The sequence below is a fragment of the Pseudorca crassidens genome, chromosome 7 (genome assembly GCF_039906515.1).
Source record: "Pseudorca crassidens isolate mPseCra1 chromosome 7, mPseCra1.hap1, whole genome shotgun sequence".
Taxonomy (NCBI): Eukaryota; Metazoa; Chordata; class Mammalia; order Artiodactyla; family Delphinidae; genus Pseudorca; species Pseudorca crassidens.
In genome coordinates this window covers 70,026,481-70,048,387 of record NC_090302.1, presented here as the reverse complement: position 1 = coordinate 70,048,387, position 21,907 = coordinate 70,026,481, and the positions used below count along the sequence as shown (strand labels likewise).

General features: G+C 40.3%; 1 protein-coding gene and 1 long non-coding RNA gene across 2 annotated transcripts in view; one reads left to right on the top strand and one right to left on the bottom strand.

Moving 5' to 3' along the window:
• LOC137227896 (uncharacterized) overlaps positions 1 to 21,907 on the bottom strand; it is an 85,358-nt gene that overhangs the window by 62,666 nt on the left and 785 nt on the right. The gene's annotated exons all lie outside the window — the stretch shown is intronic.
• LOC137227889 (interferon omega-1-like) lies at positions 6,660 to 7,343 on the top strand. The gene has a single exon (XM_067744516.1). The coding sequence runs from the start codon at positions 6,660 to 6,662 to the stop codon at positions 7,341 to 7,343; it is 684 nt and encodes a 227-aa protein (XP_067600617.1).

The window sequence follows — 21,907 nt, the reverse complement described above, 5'->3', positions numbered from 1 at the left end:
CTTCCCCAGATGACAGCCTGCATTGGTTTATTCTTACGAAAAGAAATAGCTTAAATTCTCAAAGCATAGTGAAAAATGGATGATGAATTTTTTTTTTTTTTTTTTTTTGCTGTGTTGGGTCTTCATTGGTATGCACAGGCTTTCTCTAGTTACGGCGAGCGGGGGCTACCCTTCGTTGTGGTGCGCAGGCTTCTCATTGCAGTGGCTTCTCTTGTTGCGGAGCACAGGCTCTCGGCACACAGGCTTCAGCAGTTGCAGCGAGTGGGCTCCGCAGTTGCGGTGCGCGGGTTCTAGGGTGCACAGGCTTCAGTAGTTGTGGCTCGCAGGCTCATTATTTGTGCCTTGTGGGCTCTAGAACTCAGGTTCAGTAGCTGTGGCACACGGGCTTAATTGCTCCATGGCATGTGGGATCTTCCTGGACCAGGGATCAAACCCGTGTCCCCTGTATTGGCAGGCAGATTCTTAACCACTGCGCCACCAGGGAAGTCCTGTATGATGAATTCTACTCATCATTCACTTGTTTCAGTAGGTTATATTTTACAACTTCATATTTCTATATCAGATATATAATAGTTCCACGAATAAAGAGGTGAAAAAAGCAAATGCCAAAGAGTTCTGTTTGGAAAAGAAAGAGATATAAAAACAGTAATCATGCTAAAATTATTTCAATTAAGTTTCCTGTTACAATGAGAGATAAAGGAAACGGGATTCTCTCACTAGCATCTGGAATGAGGCTTTTCAAGAAGGCAGATGTATTCTATAAAGTGCTCTACAAACATCTAAAGACAGATTTCCCATTGGTGGATGCATATGCAGATCTGGAATCTACAACAACGTACATCATGGAGATATTAATTTGTGTTTGTTGCATATTTGAAAATCAAGATATGGTAAGGATGTCATTACTTATGAGTAGGATGTAGAATGAGAAGAGGACCTAAAGCTTATGAGGACCTTCAACTTTTAAGACTGAGAAAGAGAAGGAGAGGCTGCCAAGGACACAGAGATGGAGTAGCGAGTGCAGTTAGGAGTCAGCCAGGGAACAACGATCTTCAGGAAACACTGAAGAAGGAAACCAAGGGTTTGAGAATTAAACAGGATGAAATTTAAATAATTATTTATATGTGAGATAGGATTCTGCATTGAATGTAGATTCTGCCAGGACATGTGTGTGATCCTGGAGAATCACGTAACTTCCCTGAGCCTCAGTTTCCTCAAATATAAAGTAAATGAAAATATTCCTAGAGTTGTTGTGGTATTAGACAAACTGGAACATTAAAGAGCCTTTAGCAGAATATCATCCACTGAGTGAAGGCTAACAGGTAGTGCCTATCTTCTTATTTTTTCATACAGATCTAAATGGGAATAATGAATTCTCCTCTCCCTCTCTCTGTCACTGACTGCAAAACACTGACAGCCTAAAAAACAGAACTGGGAAAAACTGTTTCATCAATTGTATGTAATTTTATGCATAATAATATAATAATACATATCTATGCTACATACTTATGAATTATAGTATAAGGTATACGATATATATAAAATTCTATTTATCTATCTGCTGATTCTGATACATGGCATAACTCTCCTTCATCTCTGCTTTCCTGGATCCCATTTTTTCATTTTTCAAATACCATAATCATTTCCTTTCTCCCAGTGTAGAAATCCATAGTGTACTTTCCCCATTCACTCTGCATTCAGCTGTACTGCCCATTCATACCGCTGTTTCTTTCTCCATTAGGGTTTCTGGCTGTCAATTTCCCCTTAAGACTACAAAGCCACCAATGGAAAGCAGAAGCTGAGTGAAAGTTCTAGGTTTGTCAGAAACTCTCATATGACTCCACACTCTCCGCCTGCCAAGCACTGCAGGTCCAGACTGTCCAGACTCCCAGAGAAACACAGTAAATAGATGGCACCCTGCCCAACACTGAACAGTGGTGGAGAATCCAGGAGCTCACCTGTGCCTCTATTTGCACACTTCCACGTGCTGACTGCACTAGGAGGAACTCACCTGGTTCAGGACTCTTATTTGCTCAAAAAGCCCAAAGCGCAGGAAACATGGAGTTGAAAGGCAGCAGCAGCTTGAGAACTTGGAAGGAGAACAGAGATGTTTAAAGCGTTCACTGGAACAGCGGCAGGTCCTCAGGACATGGAAGAACACAGATGAGATGCACTGAGGCAAGTGTTTCTCCAGAACGTTCCTTTTCAGAGAAGAAAAGATTGAGGTGCATGCAATAGCACAGAGTTCTCCCACAAGGACGTGGCCACTAGCAGTGTCCCCAGCACTGATACCACAGCAGCCTGCGGAGTCTTGGAAGGGACGAGGGTTACCTCAGTGCCAGCTGCAAACTTGTTTTGTCCTTAGGACCCAGCAAGTAATCACAGAGCAGGGAAGGATATTCCTGGGGACAATGCAATCCAAGGAATTTCTTACATTCCATCATGATGTCTTTGCCCCTTTGAAAGACAAACAAAACAAAATATGCTTGAATAGAAGGGACACAGGCAGGGATTTTAATATATTTAGCAACAACTGGGGTAGAGCCTTTCCAGCAGGGCAGGTATCAGTTACATGCACACTGGAAGGTCACAATTTCTAAAAGCAACAAAGAGCTAAGTGGAAATTCATTTATTTAATTTAGGCACTTTGGAAAGAGGACACTGATGGATCATCTTTCTGTTCTTTCCAGTTGGTGCATACAGCACTGAGTAGGTACTTCTAAAGTCAGAAGGACATTTAGAGGTTTGGGAAACTTCCTAAGGATTAGGGTCCTAAAACAAGCAGAAACCATTCCTATATTACTGCTAAAAATATCATTTTATTAACAAATGATTTTTAAAATATTTTTATTTCAATTCTTCAGTATTATGATGTTTTAATGGGCTGAGGCTAGAAATTTAAATAAAGACAACTATACAAGGCCATGAGGGTGACTCTGGAGTTCAAGCCAGACTCTCCCTGCTAAGGAGCCCATTAAAAACCTTCACTGCTTCTGTCTAAGAAGCGCATATGCGCTTCTGTCTTGGTCATACCCATATCTTAACCAATAGTTGGAACAATAGAGTAGAGATCCTTCCCTGGACTCTATCAGTAGACAAACGGATGTCCAGCCTGGACTGTAGGTGAGAAATGGAGGTGTCTTCATTGAGAATGAGAACAGGCTGACCTGAGGAGGTCTCCTGGGAAATCAGTGAGGTCCCTGTCGACTGAAAACAAACCACAACATGAGAGCTGAGAGTTCATTTTTTTGGGAGGACTTACTGAGGACTATAGCCTGGAGGACAGCCTTTCAGCTCTGACGAACTGCCCCAAGGACATAAGGGGGACGTCAGTATATACTGGTGATTTTGGTGAGGGAGGTACATGCAATCAAGGACACAACTTGGTAGAAGTTTGCTGCTAGTTATGAGGAACAGATGTCTCTGTTAATGATTTTAGGGCTTTTTACATACGGAGAACATGCAAGAAATTGCGTTTATTAAATTTTCTTGGGAAATTATTTAACGACCTACTGGCCTGTTCTGTCAGTTTTCCCAGAGCACAGCGTGCCTCGTTCTTCATCTCCACCCTGAACTCCTAACAGGGCACGCTGGGGTCAGGGACTACAGTGACTAGTGACTTCATTCTTGTAGAGCCGGATGGCGAGTGACTTTTTAGTTGTTATCCTGAAGAAGAAATGTCAGAGCTCATATGGATAGAAATCGTTAGGTGCTTTTACTTTGTTCTTAAACTCACAAGAAAACTCAAGAGTTAAAAATACATAGATTCCAGAAGTCTGCTGTTCTTGGATTAATAAAGCTATTTACTGTATTTCGTTGAAGAAATAACTCATAAAATCTTAGACTTGTTCCTTCAATTGGCAGAAAAATCCACTCCTTTCTAACTGTTCAATAAGGATTTTGCCTATTTTTGCTTAGAACTTAAAGTCAGCTCGGTTGACAGACCACACCCTGTGTAGCCCTCCAAAACAAGCGACAGCAATCCTTTGGCATCTGAAGTGGAATTAAGGGTCCTTTGTCATCTCGCTATTTTCCCTCTGATGATTTAGTTGGTTCTTAAATATCATGTTCTTTTCCACCCTTCACTTTCTTTACTGGGCTCTTTCAGACAAATCACAGAAAAGCCCCTCACTAAGGTTTGCCCTTGTATCTATGGTACGTTTGGAATAGTTCATCCGTCCAGATTGATATTTGTCTCCAGCTGTGTAAGTGAGTGTGATCGAAATAGGGTTACTGAGAGGACCAAGTTAACAGAACTTAGAAAGTGGCTAGTTCCTTATAAGCAAGCAATAAAATTCGGTTGTTACTTTTTTTTTTTCAACATATTCCCTACATCTCTCAGCAAAGACTCTGTTTCTCCCTTTTTTTTTCTTAATATTTATTTATTTTGGCTGCACCAGGTCTTAGTTGCAACATGCGGGATCTCTTTTGAGGCATGCAGGATCTTTAGTTGTGGTATGTGGACTCTTAGTTGTGGCATGCATGTGGGATCTACTTCCCCAATCAGGGATTGAACCCGGGCCCCCTGCATTGGAAGCTCGGAGTCTTACCCACTGGACCATCAGGGAAGTCCCCAGTTGCTACTTTTATATGACGATTACTATCCAGATTAAGATCAGTATCATTTGGCATCATCTAATTCCCTTCCTTTTAATTCTAGTGTTCTCAAAGCACTCTTCATATTACCTGAATGGATTCATCAACTAGACAGATGCTCAGCAAGGCTGATCTCCACGATCCTGCCACAGAGGGTTAGTGTTCTAGCCATTGGGTTCTGGTTGCCAGTTGCTTGTGAGCTGATCGGTGTGACTTCTTCCCTCTTTCTTCAAAAATAATCACATATCGATTAAATGAAAGAAAAATCAGGTGCCTGGTCTTGCAAAGCTGAAGGCAGTCCGTTAACCCAGGACTCGGTCTTCTTTGAGTTTCTGGCAGAAGCAGCCATTTTCCAGACTTTCTGTTATTCATATTGGCTTTTATCCTGCCCCAACAATGCTGTATTAAATTTTGCTAACTTAGAATATGTCATTGTGTCTGTGGAAAATCACTTCCCTTCTTTCACATTCGTGAATTTCACCTCACATTAGTTTCCTTTTCACCCACAAAATAATTGTGGAATTTTACTTTCTAAGAAAGTAGCAATGAGAAACAAAAAATTTAAAGCATTGAAAATGATAGAGACCGCAGCCCCTCTGCCTTTTTTACTTCCCTGTATTGCTCTTACCTCACCATGAATTAGAACTAACGAGGAGCAGCAAGACAAATTTTGCCCAATAAGTCACTAAGTGAATATAATTTATAAAAAACTTTAAAACTTTAAATGTAGAATCGCACACAAGTAGAGGAAAGAAGGCGATTTCTCTCTGACCTAATCCTGGGCCTCGCTGCCCTGCATTCTCAGAGGGAGACAGAGACAGAGGAAGGGAGAAGCCCACTGGCATCAACTGACTGAATGAACAACTGAACCTCACTGGTTTCTGTGACATAAGCTTTAATGAGAGACAACACCATCGTTGAATTCTCTGCCCCCAGCTCAGAAATTCTGAATGTAACAAGTGTTCACTAGTTTTAGTAAAAGAGTTGAATAATAAAATTTGTATTTGGTAAAATAAAAATTATTTGTTTACTCAGGGTGAAATGATTAGAATTGGATAATTCCTCCACCTCCTTAGAGAAAACACACTTTTGCTCTTAGCATCTGAGGGCTGCTGACACTTCTGATACGGGTCAGGAGAAGAGGAGGTCACCACTGAGGACTAGGGTCCTTCACAAAAACACTCCAGGGGCAAGGGTGAGGGTCCTGGAAGATGAATTATTTTCCCAACAATAAACAAATCCCTCCATAGAAAGGAGATTTTAAAGTTCTCAGGATGTGGTGAGCCTGCCCTCAGGCAGGGAGTCCAGGTTAGGAAGGGGACTCTGTCACTCTAGAGGAGAGGGTGTGACTAGATGTGATCTCTCCCTTGTGACTGAGGTGCTGCTGGGGAAATACAATTTTCTTGGAATTAGGACCTCAACACCCATATTCTCTGAAAAGAACCAGTATTCCCGGTGGGAGTATTGGCCCAGCCTGTGGAGGACTAGGTCTCCAGTAAGAAAATGGTGGAAAGAAAGGGTACTAGTACTAACCTTGTGGTCCCCTGAAACATAACTACATGGACCTGTATGAATGTGAAGGAAGAGAAACATTAAAAAGCTCATTCACTTATAATCATCAGCCTCTGCTGTGAAACCCCTCTTTGGCTTCAAAGAGCTTAAATGCCAGAGGTGGTCTAGTAAATCCCTAAAAAAGTACGGAAACCATAGGGCTGAGGAAGCCTGCCTTTCTATATAAAGTAAGGCAGTAAAAATGGCGACTAAGGTCATGGCTAAAAATTTGTTCCTGGAACAGAGAAAAGCAATATTTATGCATGAGAAGGAGAGAGAGAATGTACTTACATACCTGTAGCATTTCTGACTTTAACACAAAGACATTTCTCATTTGATTAATAAATATCCATTTGGATGGGCACATCAGAAGTTATTGGGAAAAGTGCAAAATTAATAGTTTAGATTGATAACATCTTCTTAGATACTGAGAATACATAAATGAAACCCAAAAAAGGAAGTAAAAGTGACAGAAATGTTTAGAAAATGAAAATTACTGTGTTCCCTATTTAATGGCCTTGCTTAGAAAGAATGTCACCAGAGAACCTACCCCCAAGGCTCCCACAGACGCCCGTCTCAGCCAGGCCAGCAGCAGCCTCATTTGCCCCATGGCCTTCGTGCTCTCTCTACTGACCGCCCTGGTGATGTTCAGCTATGGCCCTGGTGGATCTCTGGGCTGCGACCTGTCTCAGAACCACGTGAGGATTAGCAGGAAGAACTTCATGCTTCTGGGCCAGATGCGGAGAATCTCCCCTCGCTTCTGTCTGAAGGACAGAAAAGACTTCGGTTTCCCCCAGGACATGGTGGATGGCAGCCAGCTCCCGAAGGCCCAGGCCACCTCTGTCCTCCACGAGATGCTCCAGCAGGTCTTCCGCCTCTTCCACACAGAGCGCTCCTCTGCCGCCTGGGACACCTCCCTCCTGGACAAACTCTGCACTGGACTCCATCAGCAGCTGGAGGACCTGGACGCCTGCTTGGTGCAGGCGATGGAAGATGAAGAAACTGCCCTGGGAGTCATGGGCCCTACACTGGCCGTGAAGAGGTACTTCCAGGGAATCCATCTCTACCTGAAAGAGAAGAAATACAGTGACTGTGCCTGGGAAATTGTCAGAGTGGAAATCATGAGATCCTTGTATTCATCAACCAACTTGCAAGAAAGGATAAGAATTATGGATGGAGACCTGGGGTCACCTTGAAATGTTTCTCATTGGCTAAGATGCCATATCACCCTTGCACATACGTGTTTGGTCATTTCAGAAGGCTCTTATTTCAACTTTAATCACAGAATTTATTGTATTAATTCAGCTGATACTCTGTCAGCAATAATACACAACTATATGTTAAAATTATTAAGCCCTAAGGGCATCAGTCCTTAAGAGATGACTGCCCTGATGTTATTTATTGTTTACTTACTTATATTTATATATTTATTCTTGTATCTTATTTATATTTTAATGTAAAAGATATTTTTATGTGTACACTGTATTAAAATTTAGAAAATATATTCACCTATTTTACTAAATTTGCATTTTGTTTTATTTTTTTCAATTCTTATGAAAGAAAACATGAGTTTTTTTTTTATTCTGAAAACCAAATCCTTATTTTTTCTATATGAATCTATCTCCGAATAGTATTTGTCCATTTTGTCCTTTGAAACAGTCCTACCACTATCAGGAAATGCTTGTCAAAAGGTGGAATTCCATGGAATTGAGGGAAGTCCTGGAAATTATGGAGAATGGTTAGTCCTGATGTCATAGGTGTAACTGATTTATACCACCAGGAAAGAGTGGTCAGTGCAAATACCTGTGGGAAGGAGTCATCTCCACGAGGGAAGCTGGTGACGTATGGTGTTGACTGGCCAATCCTGGCACCTTCCTCTCACCTTCTCCCCGGTCCTGCTTTACTGAACCATTCATCCCTTATACATACTTTCAGTCCCTCCAAATCACTGACTAGCTACACAGCTGCTCTGGTTCTGTGCAGGTTTCCAGCTTCAAGGTTTCTGTTAGAGTGAAAGCCACAGGAAGAGAGCACAAGTGAAAGGAGAGTTCTAGGATTTTCAAAACCTCTGTGAGAAGGAGCCAGGGTTCATGGCACTGGATCCCAGCTCTGCTATTAATAGCAGTGTGACCTTGACAAATAACACAAACACTAAGCTCCCTAGTTTTCTCATCTTTAATATGGGGACAATAGTAATATTTTTTCATAGGATTATTCTCGGATTCAATGAGTAAATATACACAAGAGGCATAAAAGTGTGTCTGTCAGAAATAATCAGGACTGTTAGAGTCACAGAGTGGCTACCATCGGGGAGGAGAAGGAGAGCTGCTCTGAGGTAGCAACTGGAAGGCAACATAAGAAACATGCTAGGTCCTGGGCAAAATCTATTACTTTTAACTTGGGTGCTAGTTTCACAGTGTATTCAGTGTGTGAAATTTCCTTGTGCTGTATGCTGAAAATACTTGCATTTTCTGTGTATTATACTTCTAAAAGATTTCCTGGGAATTAGTAAACCTTTTTTGAGAAAGAACGATCAGTAGAAGATACTTTGATCTACCTTAAAAGTGAGTAAAATGGAAACAACAGAGATCTCATATCAATGCAGATAGTCACATGCATTTTTCATTAATACTGTTTGTTGCTTTTTTAGTATGAGAAAGATAAAAAATAGCTTCTGAACTGGTTTTGGTTTTTGGTCTTTCAGCAGCAATGCAGAGGCAGGAAGAAAAAAGCAGGAGTTATGAAATGTAAAGTTTTGCTCTCCAATCCTGGGCTCTCCCAGGTTTAATCTTAGTCTCTTTTCCATAAAGTCCCAGGTCCATAACTGCTGGCAATGTCACATCCTAGAGCCGGTCCTTCCCAGGATTTAGTGCTTTCAGAGGAGAGACTTCTACAAGTGTCATGCAGGTGTCTTATACCCAAGTAAGAGTCTTTCTCTGAAGAAGGTGCCATCAGTCAACTATATTGGTCAAAATACATACACATTGCAAATACATACCGCCAATTCTCCACGATAAAATGGCTATGTTGATCCGTATTCAAGAGCATATAAGTTTATATGTGCTCCCACACATTATCCAAAACACAATCTTATCATTCTTTTTAGTTTTTGCCAACCTGATAGGTGACAGATAGCATCTAGTAGCAACCATTAGTTGTCCTTTTCCTAATTGATGGTCGCTGTTATCAGTCACAGGCTAGTCAGAAAAACAGAAAAATTTCCTCCAGCCTTCTAGTCCATCTCTTGCAACTTGTATGGAAGAACTTTAGAAGAAAAAAATCTGCTGGCAAAGGAGAAATGTAGTCAAAAGAACTGGAGCCCCAGCATCACAGAGCAGAGTTGAGAAGGATAGCTGTGGAGCTGAGGCTTTAGCTTCAAGACCAGTACACTAAGATAGGTGACAGTGCCCACTGGAAATTCAAGTTTCCTCCGTGAATTTCCTTTTTTTAAAAAAAAATTTTATTCATTTATTTATTTATTTTTGGCTGCGTTGGGTCTCCGTTGCTGCACGTGGGCCTTCTCTAGTTGTGGCGAGCAGGGGCTATTCTTCGTTGCGGTGCGCGGGTTTCTCCTTGCAGTGGCTTCTCTTGTTGCAGAGCACGGGCTCTGGTGTGCGGGCTTCGGTAGTTGTGGCACATGGGCTCGGTAGTTGTGGCTCGTGGGCTCTAGAGGGCAGGCTCAGTAGTTGTGGTGCACGGGCTTAGTTGCTCCGTGGCGTGTGGGATCTTCCCAGACCAGGGCTTGAACCCGTGTCCCCTGCACTGGCAGGCGGATTCTTAACCACTGCACCACCAGGGAAGTCCCCATAAGTTTCCTATCCATACACAATGCACCTACTGCTCTTGCATTGTCACCTTTTCACCTCTTTAAAGAAATTCATTATTCATTTTTTATACAAACTTTGTGTTATAAAAGTAGAAGACACATAGTCTGTCATGCCCTAAACTGGATCCCAGAAGCCACACTCACATTGTGCTCCTCCCATCTCACTGGCTGCCCATTCTGAGTTTCATTCATGACACAAACGTTGGTGCCTTTCCTGTGTTCTGTGCCCAGAATTCTTTCCAGTTTAAACTCATGAAATAAGTCCTGATCTAATCTAGTTTCAGGGATTGAAAAACAATCGTGATACTCACGTCTTCCAAAGTTAAGTTCTGGAATGACATACCCAACTGCCTATTTGACAGCTGGTATCTAGTAATCATCTCACATTTATGTTATTCAAAATTAACTCTCCTTAAAAAATAAATAACTAAAATAATAACAAGAACCCGTCCTTTCTCATTGTTCTCTAATCAGTTAATGGCAACTCTGTATTTCCACGTTCTCAGGTTAAAGTACATGACATCATTCTCCGCTCCTCTCTCACAACCAGTCTGAATGCAATCAAAGTTTTACACCACTGAGGTTTTTCATCCAAGAACTTGGTAAAGCTCTGCATTCTGAACACAAGACTTCTTCTATCTACTGAATTATATTAATAGCTATGCTGTAATCATCCTTGAATTATTAAATTCTACTTATATGATTTATTAATCATTAACATGCCTATTTATTTTACTGATATTTTATTTGTTATGCATCCATAGTTGTTTTTTTAATCTGAATTTCTTTTCGTATTGAACCCATTTAAAATCCTTGAACCAGGAGTTTATTTTTCTTGAAAAAGAAGGTGGATGACTTTTCACTTTATCCCATGATGTGTTAAAAATATTTTAACATATTTATAGGTGTTTTCTGACAAAAGTATTTTAACACATTTATTGGTGTTTTCTGACATGCTTGCTATTCTACCAGTTCTTTAAGATACTTCCCTGAAGAATTTGCCTGCTAATTCTAAAAGCTAAAGGCTGAAAGTGACCCTAAGAAAGAGTAGGAAGGTCTTTAATTATTGTGAAAACTCCTCCCTGCACCTTTTCAGGTTATTTATCTCTGTAAATATTACCTTTAAATCCAGCCTACATTCCTCTGTCTCCCTTGCCTATTAAGATACTTACATGCACGTCACTCACATTTTATAAATCAAACATAATAAATCAAACGTCAATATGCAGATATAAGCTAGAAGCTTGAAATTTGACTATTTGCAACGTGTCAAAGCATCTCATCTAATCCCAGCACATCATTTATTTACCACCATAGACTGAGGTTTGGCTGAGATTTGAACATGGGGTTACAAACCCTACTGTAATGAGCCAGAGTTAATTAATTAAAATTGACTCCCCAAAATCCTACCATGGTTTCTATATTTCATATAAGACATTTCAGCTTTTATTACTCTAATAATTTCCTATGCTCCTGTACTTTTCAAGATCAAGGTCTTGCCCTTTACTTTCAACCCCTCTCCCCACCCTTCCCTGTGCACATACTCACCCAAGGCCTTGTAACTGAGAGTCACTTAAATGCTTGTGATTTACTCCCCAGAGTAGAAGCACTTCTACACTTCTTATTCCCACCCAGTATCCTGCACAATGTTAGGGATATTACTGGTCCTCAGGGTTGTTAATAAAAGTGATAAATGTAATAAGCTTAACATAGTTGTGCCAGTAAAACTGTTTGAAAACTACAGTTTTCCTCCATTTTCTCTTGTGGGTTACTCTTGTCTTCTCAGGTGACCAGTAAATTTGTTAGCCAGGCATCTCCTTAGTCTTCCTTCAACCTCCTGCATGATTTAGAGCAACTGTTTCCTTTTTCCTATTGTACAGTTTTTCTCAGCTTTAAAATAGGGTTAATGAGAATACCATACTCCATTGAACGTACCATCTTATGTTATATGCTCTATTTAATGAGAATACAACTCATAACTGTTATCATAACTGAGGATATTTTATAATCAGAGACATATACACATAGTTATCATAGTTGTTACTGTGACGGGTGTACACAAGGTGTAAAAACCATTATTTCATGATCACCCAAAAGATGATTATGGCACATTTGTGCCTTGCTCAGCTCATAACCTTGTTATGCAAAAATTCTACCTCTGTGAATTAAAATAGGGTTATCTTTTTTAGCATTGTACAAAGCATACACACAAATTTTTAAATTCTACTCGCAAATGAAATATCCTCATGGCTGTACCAAACACTCGATTAAAAATATCTATGGATCTCTAGTGGGCATCAAAACAAAATGCAATCAGTGCATTGGCACAAAAGTTATGTATTTAGTAGAAAATGTTATATTAAGTTTAAATCTACACTATGCTGAAATTAAAAGCATCTTGATACAGATTACAAAGTTTTATGTAACGTATCCATATGAGATGACATTCTGAAGAAGTTAATAAAATTCTACAATGAAAAACCGTGACTATAATAAAGCTGAATGTTTAATAGAAGACACTTGCTTAAAACAAATGAGAGGGGACTTCCCTGGTGGTGCAGTGGTTAAGAATCCGCCTGCCAATGCAGGAAACGTGGGTTTGATCTCTGGTCCGGGAAGATCCCACATGCCACGGAACAACTAAGTCCGTGCATGCACCACAACTACTGAAGCCTGTGAGCCCTAGAGCCTGCGTGCCGCAATACTGAGCCTACGCACCACAACTACTGAAGCCTGCTAGATTTAGGGCCCGTGTGTGGCAACTACTGAGCCCGCATGCTGCAATTACTGAAGCCTGTGCACCTAGCCGTGCTCTGCCAACAAAAGAAGCCACCGCAATGAGAAGCCCACTCGCTGCAACTAGAGAAAGCCTGTGCACAGCAAGAAGACCCAATGCAGCCAAAAAACAAAAGAGAAACAAACAAAAAAACCCGAAGTAAAACAAATGAGAGGACCAAAAGATTCTGTAACTTTAGATTAATTATTGAAGACGTTACTGGGTCATAAGAGATTGCCAAATACGTCCTTCTCTCAATTGAAATGAGATAAGCAAATAAGTAATTCTGAAAATATTACTGATGATTTTGCTTCCATTGAAGCCAGGAACTTATAATAAAGTCTTCTTTTGGCATAAATAAAATATTTAGACGGTGTGAGTTTAATACTTTTAAATTTAAAAATATTTTTTCAACAACATAAACATTGGACGAGAAATTAACCATTTACATTAAAGGTTAATTAATTTCACATTTTCCCTTTCCCACGAGGCTCCTTTAAGTCTCAGCCTTGTCCCCAAGTCTTCCCACTGGAGGGTCCCAATATCTAGTAGCTTCCCTTCCAGAATGTAGATGCGTTTACCCTTTCCCCGATTTCCTTTCTCCCTAGAAAAGTGTGTTAATCTGAACACATACCACGACATGCTCTGATTTCGAGCCGTCAATCCCTGCATAAATGGGCACCGGCGTCAACCGGTCTGGCTAAAAGCTCCTACCAGGAAGGGAAGGATGGACGCAGAGGCAGGCGCAGAAAATGAAGACTGCGAAGCCGCGGCAAAGCTCCCCTCCGCAGTCAGGCCCGAAAAGGAAGTTTCCTCTCTGCTCTCGCGGCCCCACGCGCTCCCTGGGCCCCGGCGGCGCCTTTCCGGGGCCGGGGCTCCTGCAGACGGCAACTCGCCGGTTCTTCCCGCGGGCGCTGCGCCAGAGTTCGCGGAGCTGGATCCGGAAGCGGGTCCCGCTGGGTGGGCGGTGCCCGTCGGTCCTTTGGGGCGAGTTCGGGCGCCCCCTCCCGGCCGCTGCGGCTTAGCGAAGGCAGCTTTGAGGGCTTTGCCTCGCGGAGGACCTGAGCTCCCTTTCACGGTGGTCCAGGTGAAGCGCTGAATTTCTGGACTCCTGATCTCGCTGCTCATGGCCGTGGGGATGCTCTGCTCCATCCCTCACATTTTACCCGTTAGTATACATCGTCTTATATTCTTCCAATCATTTCCCATATCCATGTAAGTTGGTAGCGTTAAGTATTTGTTGCCTGAATCCACTAGAGCTTTGGTGTTGTCTACAGAGGACTCCTTGAAATGTTTGTAATCCAATCTGGTGCAGGGGTCAAAACTCTCAAGGGTCTTGTCTAGCACGCAGCTCATAAATTTATGGTGAGAATTAACTGAACAATCTATATGAATCATCCTTGGACAATTAAATATGATTTAAAAATTTTTTTTTATTATAGTTGATTTACAATATAGTGTTTCAGGTGTAGAGCAAAGTGATTCAGTTATACACGTACATATATTCATTCTTTTTCAGATTCTTATATAGGTTATTACAGAATATTGAGTAGAGTTCCCTGTGCTAAATATGATTATTTTAAAATAATTAGAATTATTAATTTTGTTGATCACATTTAAGGCTATCAGAAATAATTACCAGTTGATAATTTCATTTTGTTTATTATGTAAAATAATCAGGATACTTTGTAATTTGGTCAACGCATCTACAAATTTGTAGGTGGACGATAAACTTATGAAAATATAGAGAATTTGTAACAGCGAAGTATGAGACGACAAAGGAATATCAATGTTATGAGAAAAGTATAGGGCTTTCCCGAAAATAAGTTATGGTTCAATACATGCCGTTTGCACAGATGTCTAAGGTGTGGATAGGGAGGTGGAATTTGGAATATGACCTACTAGGTTGTGAAACCTGGACTTACCATTTACTTATTAGATTGTTTTATACACATAAACTCTTAGCAGGTGACTCTTGGAAACGAGAATATTAGAATATTAACAACTCAGTTTCAACTATGTTGGAAAGATTAAGTGAGTCCTCTATAAGGGCTAAGGAATTTGTAGTTGCTGTCATCATCATTTTTGATAAAGACTGAAAGTCTGTAGAATTTGTCTGGCAGGTCCTTGGTAATCATGTTCACAGTAGCATTGTAACATTTAATTAATAATCAGTACAGGTTTTAATGTGCCATTAAAAGTAAGGGCAGCATCAAGGAAGGTGTTCTTTATCCTCAAGTAAATGTCAAGATGAAATACATTCTAATGATTCCTTGCCATAAACACAATACCTTCAGATCTTCTTATCTCCGCTTTACAGACTGAATGTGTGTGTGTATCCAAAATTCATATACGGAAACCCTACCCCTCAATGTGATGGTATTACGAGGTGGGATATTTAGGAGGTTATTAGGAGTAGATGAGGTTATGAGGGTGAACCCTCATGAATGGGATTAATGCTTTCATGAGACTCACAAGACAGTTTGCTTCCTCTCTTTGCTCTCCACCATGTGAGGATACAAAGAGAAGCTGGCAGTATGCAACCTAGAAGAGGGCTCTCACCAGAACTCAACCGCGCTGGCATGCTGATCTCAGACTTCCAGGCAACAGACTTTGACAAATAAAACTCTGCCATTTATAAGCCACCCAGTCTCTGGTACCTTTTTAGAGCAGCCTGAACTAAGATGCACGACATCAGTCATTTAGCTCATATAATACACTAGTTAGATTGTGTCTAAATAGTTCAAGTTCAAATCATACCTGACAGGGAGTATTGATGAGAGAAAGGAAACAGCAAGAAGTAAAATGAGGCTACAAGAAAGAATACGCTTTGTCTGGTTCCTCCCAAGGGATAATCCCAAATAAATATCTAAAATAATTTTTACTGTAATTTATTATTTGAAAAAAGTTTGGATTTTTTTAAAACCATTTAACCAATTGTTCCCTAACCATGGCTTGGTCTAAATATTTGCATCAACCATTCCTTTCATTAGTAACCAGTCAGAAAGGGGGCAGTGAAGTTAGCCAATTTGCTTAACTTCAAGTACCAGTGAAAGTCAGTGAACTTCAGTATCTTGAGAATCAAAATATTTTTTCTTTAATTCCTGAGTTTTCCTGTCAACATGTTAATGAAGAAGAGAACCTACTTGTTTCCAGGTTCTGAATTATTTTTCTTTTATTTTCCTATTATCTTTGAATATGCCAGGAAAAAGATATTTTTAAAATTTAATCTGCTCAGGGACAAATATTAAGGCAGGAAGTCATTTTGCCTGGTTTCTTAGTAAACCGATATATAATTGAATCCAAAAGTGGATGTGTAATATCTATCAGACAGGGGCTAATAAGTAAAGAAAGGATTTACTGGTGAATCCAAATTCATTAAATGTTTAAACATTTTTTGATTTTATACTTTGTAATATACTGGTTTGAAGATCTGTAGTACAATATATTTCTATACAAGTTTAAAATTATTATAAATGTTTAGACATATATAATATTTAATCAATATATGATTGTCATAAGTATCAAACAAAATGTTTCTCTGAGTTTATTAATTCATGGTGTTAATAATAAATCCTAGCTACCAATTATCCAAACGCTCTTATTGACATGACAAGGAAAATTTTGTTTTTCCTGTATCAAACAGCTGTATTTTAAAAAATTATTCAGAAGATAATATTTTTTAAAAAGTGTTCAAATTTATTTAAATATTTCATTAAGCAGATTTTTAACACCATCATGCTTGGCATAGAACTGATTGGCCTGAGAAGAGAGATGGACATTTAGCCTATCTCCATTCCCACTTCCATTCTCACATTTAGACCACATATCACTTTATAAAAGAAAAAAGAAAGTACCTCTTACTCATCCCAAGCCTCACCACGGTTCACTGAACCAGGGTGAAAAACCTCTGTGAGAGCAAACAGAGGGAGAATTCCAGAAGGTTTAGCTTTTGGGAGAGATTCCCTTGATGCAAAGCAGAGAAGGCCTTAGTACAATAAGATGCTTATGCTTTATCAGTTACCTCCTCTCTCTGCTGCATCAACATTTTCCTTTTTACTGTCTAGTTTTGATCAATATTAATATGCTTAATTTTCATCTTCTTCATCCTAAATATGCCCATTTCTTAATAACCACCTGTAGGTTATTATCTTCCTTCTGTCATTCTGTTCACATCCAAACATCTTGAGCATTCTCTGCAATATCCGTCCCTAACTTCACATGCACCTCATTTTTCCAGTTGTTATAATAATTTGGCTTCAGCCTCCCTGTTCTCCCTGTTCTCCTGCTCAGCCAAGATTTATAATAAGCTACATGTTACTGAGATCAGAGATCACTGTCAGGCAGCCTCAGCTGACATCTCAGAAGCATTGGACACTTGTTACCACGCCCTCCATCTTAAGGTCTGACGCTCATCTGGTCTCCGTGTCACCACCACCCTCTGCTTTTCTGCCCCTCCTCCTCTCCTTCCTTTGTTGACTGCTCCCTCTCATCTTAGGGAATTGGTGTTCCTCAAAATTCCGTGCTAGTCCCACACTTCATCCTCTCTGCACATACACTCTCAACCTCCCAAATAGTTCCAAATGTCCTCTCTATGATTGTGACCTCCATATGCATGTCTTTCCCCAGGGTCACATCTCCAAACACTTGTTCCTCTCCAAGCACTTATATGTACCTGCTACCCTAGAATATTTCCACATAATATGTCCAAAATTGACCATTAGTTAATTACCTGGCTAACTCCTACAGACCCTTGAGATGCCGGCTCACCAACTGCTTCCTCTGGAAGCTTTCCTTGACCCATGCAATCCCACATGCTCCCAGTATCCTATTTTCTCCCTGTCACCGTATTAGCATTCCTTTAATTGAATCTCCACTGCTATAACCTGTCATAGTGCCTTATGCGTCTCCTTCACAGCCCTGAAAAGGGTTCCTACCTAATTTCTTACTGTTTAATGCCTGTCTTCTCTGACAGAATGCTCCACTAAGAAAGTAATATATTTCTTTTATTGACCAATATATTCACAAACACAAGAAAATTACTGGGAGCAGAGATACTTCAAAATATTTTCAAAATCAATGAAACAAACAAAACTATTTACATTCCTTTTGGATTTTAAGGCAGATTAAAGGTTTAAGGACACTTCCTATCTCTTTAAGAGTATGAGAAGACCTAACATTTAAAACACACCATTTGTGGTAAAGATGATCTTATTTGCAAAGCAGAAGTAGAGACACAGATGCAGAGAAAATGTATGGATACCAAGGGGGGAGGGGAGGTAGGAGGAATTGGGAGTTGGGATTGACACATATACACTATTGATACTATGTATAAAATAGATAACTAATGAGAACCTACTGTATAGCACAGGGAACTCTACTGGATGCTCTGTGGTAACCTAAAATGGGAAGGAAATCCAAAAAAGAGGGGCTATAAGTATATGTATAGCTGATTCACTTTGCTGTACCGTAGAAACTAACACAACATTGTAAAGCAACCATACTCCAATAAAAATTAATTTTAAAAAATTGAAAAATAAAACACACCATTTAAATACTACTCAGCCACGAAAAACTATGAAATAATGCCATTTGCAGCAACACTGATGGAAGTAGAGATTATCATACTCAGTCAAGTAAGTCAGAAAGAGAAAGACAAACACCATAATGGTATCACTTATATGTAGAATCTAAAATATGACACAAATGAACTTATCTACAAAACAGAAACAGACTCAAAGACATAGAGACAGACTTGTGGTTGCCGAGGGGGAGGGTTGGATTGGCAGTTTGGGATTAGTGGATGCAAACTATTATATAGAGAATGGATAAACAACAGGTCCTACTGTGTAGCACAGGGAACTACATTCCATATCCTGTGATAAACCATAATGGAAAAGAATAAGAAAAAGTATGTATATATATTTATAACAGAATCAGGTTGCTGTTCAGTAGAAATTAACACAACACTGTAAATCAACTATACTTCAATAAAATAAATTTAAAAGTAAAATAAAATACACCATTTGCACCCAAAAGCAAAGCAGAACAAGACACAAAGGACCACATAATAATATGAAGAATAAATTTTGTAAGTAAAAAAATACCATAGAGAAATAAATTCTAATTATTACAAATAAAAACTCAAAACTATACTTTCCTCTTACTATTGTAAAACAATCTGCTGAGATGACTCAATGCAGTTAACAACTGAAGCAAAGAAAAAGTTCTGAACTCAGTGAATATTGACATGCTTGAGGCTACCTATAAGTAGATAAGATCCCATTGTGGAAGACTGGGTCCAAATCTCCTTTGCCACTCCTGGGTGCTCTCTGAGGTTGAACATACGAGGAAAGCACACACTGACTTTCACAGCTTCCAGTCTGATAGTGTCCCGGTCACAGCAGCTGTGGACTTTCTTTTCAGATCAAGCCTGGTCCTTTGGAAGGAGTACTTCAAAATCTGGCTGGAGTCCTCATTGCCTAACAGAGTCTTTTCCTCTCCATCTCCTGCACCAAACTGGTCTCTAGATCTTCCCAGTGGCGATCAAGCCTAATAGGAATTTCAGCTCTTTGGGCGGAAGAGACTGAAGATCTGCTGGATCATTTCATAAAGAATGAGGCAGCCTGAGCATTTTGGAACCAACTGTCATCCAGCTTGTCCTAAGGGAACCTGAAAACATTCTTGTCCTTCAGGCAGGAAAACAAGGAAGATTCTCCCCCTTAGGTGTAGAACTGTGAAGGTCTCCTGCTTTGGCCGGCCATGGTTTGGGGCTGGTCACAGCTAAGGGTGCAGACAGGGCTGGAGAACATCATCCTGGGTGTCCTCAGTGAGGAGGGTGGCAGGCCCCGGTAAGCCTGGTGATGCAGGTGTCTGGCTGTGGGAGCCTGTATCCAGCTGCTCTGACTACCTGCCTGCAAATGAGATTCTTAAATAGGCCAGGAATGTCATTTCTCTACTTATCCCACTGTTGTTTCCACGTTTTTGCAATTTGTCTTCCATTTATGGGCAACATAGAATGTCGCAACTTCAATTCCTTTATTACACTGGAAATTACACTCCTGGAACATGAAAGAGTATCAATCCAATGGATGTATTCATCTAAATGAGACCCAAGGTTGTAATAAAAACCTGAGTCTCAATCTATCTCTTTTTGAATTCTAATAAGAGTACTTAGAGATTTGATATTTTACTCTATTTTCACGCTTTGCAATGCACCAAAATACAACTAGCCTCGCCTCTCTCCATTTCTCCTTTAAGGGGTTAAGACATTAGATTTGAATTCCTCTACATGACTTTACAGGAGTCATAGCTCATGTTTTCAGACATAGTCTACGGATAAGAGTGGCATAAATGTTAACACCAAGGGCTAATTCATACCATTCTCTTCCTTCTGTCACCAAAAGTGTACTCACTGCATATATGTGTAACAATGTGCTTGGCAATGTGGATTGTTAGGAAAGTAAGGCAGGGATGGTGACCGCCCTCCAGGGAGCAGGGAGGACAGACACTAGAGGCAGGATTAGGATGAGGGAAGCACCACGTGCTCAGTGCAGCTGAGGGCCAGTGCTCAGAGCTGATGAAGAGGAGGGCCTGGGAGCAGCAGAAGGCTCCACTCTGACAAAAATCTGGGGCTCCTCAATTTAAATGACATCAGATTTTGATTTCCTCTTCTAAAAAACTGAGACAACTCAAGTAGTTGTCACACAGGCAAATGTAAAGATTAAATGAAGTTTGCAGATTATAGTCTGAGAATCTGAATTTAGTGAACATAGCTGCCTTTAGCATTAATGTGACATATAGTAACTTGTAGAGTCCATGATCAGCCCCACCAAGAGAGGCTTTGACTGCCGCTCCCTTAACACTGTCAGGGGTCTGCGTGTTGAGGCCCCAAATGCAAACTCTAGGAGAGGGGTTGCCTTCTGAACTGTGAAGGAGCAAAGCCCAAGTTTCCAGGCCTAGAGCAGTGTCTGGTACATTAAGGAGAGAAATCCTACAGCACTTGAAACATTTGCAGAGAACCAGCATCGAGGAAAAATGGCTGCTCTGTATAAATGTATAGTATAAATGAGATAAACGGTCCCTTCCCTCATCCTCAGTTAGTCTCAGACCACCTCTGGTGATATTATTTTAAGACAAAGATGTTTTTAAAAGCTATAGAGGGACTTCCCGGGTGGCGCAGTGGTTAAGAAACCGCCTGCCGACTCAGGGGACACGGGTTCAACCCCTGTCCGGAAAGATCCCATATGCTGTGGAGCAACTAAGCCCACGTGCCACAACTACTGAGCCCGCGCGCCTGGAGCCTGTGCTCCGCAACAAGAGAGGCCACCGCAATGAGAAGCCTGTGCACCGCAAGGAAGAGTAACCCCTGCTCGCCGCAACTAGAGAAAGCCCGCACACAGCAGTGAAGACCCAACGCAGCCAAAAATAAATAAATAAATAAATAAACGAAATAAAAAAATAAAAGTTATAGAGACCAGGATATAGGTTATAAAATGTAGATGGGGCAGAGGGTGATGAAAAATGGGACATTCCTATATTTTTAGCTATGAAAGGTCACAACGTTACTTCGAAAGCTATTTCCTGGCTATTTGGGTAAAGAAAGGGAGGGCTTCCCTCAAGCATGGAATGTAAGAAGGCACCAAATCTAAGTGATCAAGATAAATCATATTTTAACGCAATATATAAAAATGAAAACACCACAACATACATGCTGAAGAAAATAGCAAAATTTTAAATAAAGACAGAAATGACCCTGCATTTGGATGACGCTGACAGTCTTACAGAGGAAGGCTTCACGTTGCCAATGAAATTTGGGCAATTTCTGTTCAGTCTCTAAAATTCTTACCAAAGAAAATGAGAAGCTCAGACCTGGTCAATGTCCTCAACTGCTTGAACAGGACACTAACTCTTCTTTCTACACTACAGTCGAGCTGGGGTCCTGAGAAAGGTGTTTCAGAAACTCGAGTTAAATAAAAATTATTTAAGACTGTCACAGAGTCACAAGAAATTGTCAAACACTGCAGTTCTCTCAAACAGGTAAAGAAGTAGTCTTGAAAATATTAATGAGTTTGCTTCCATTAAAGCTAGGAAAGTAAAATTATATTAAATTCTTGTTTTCGTATGAAGAAACTATAGTTTAAACAGTTTAATAAAAT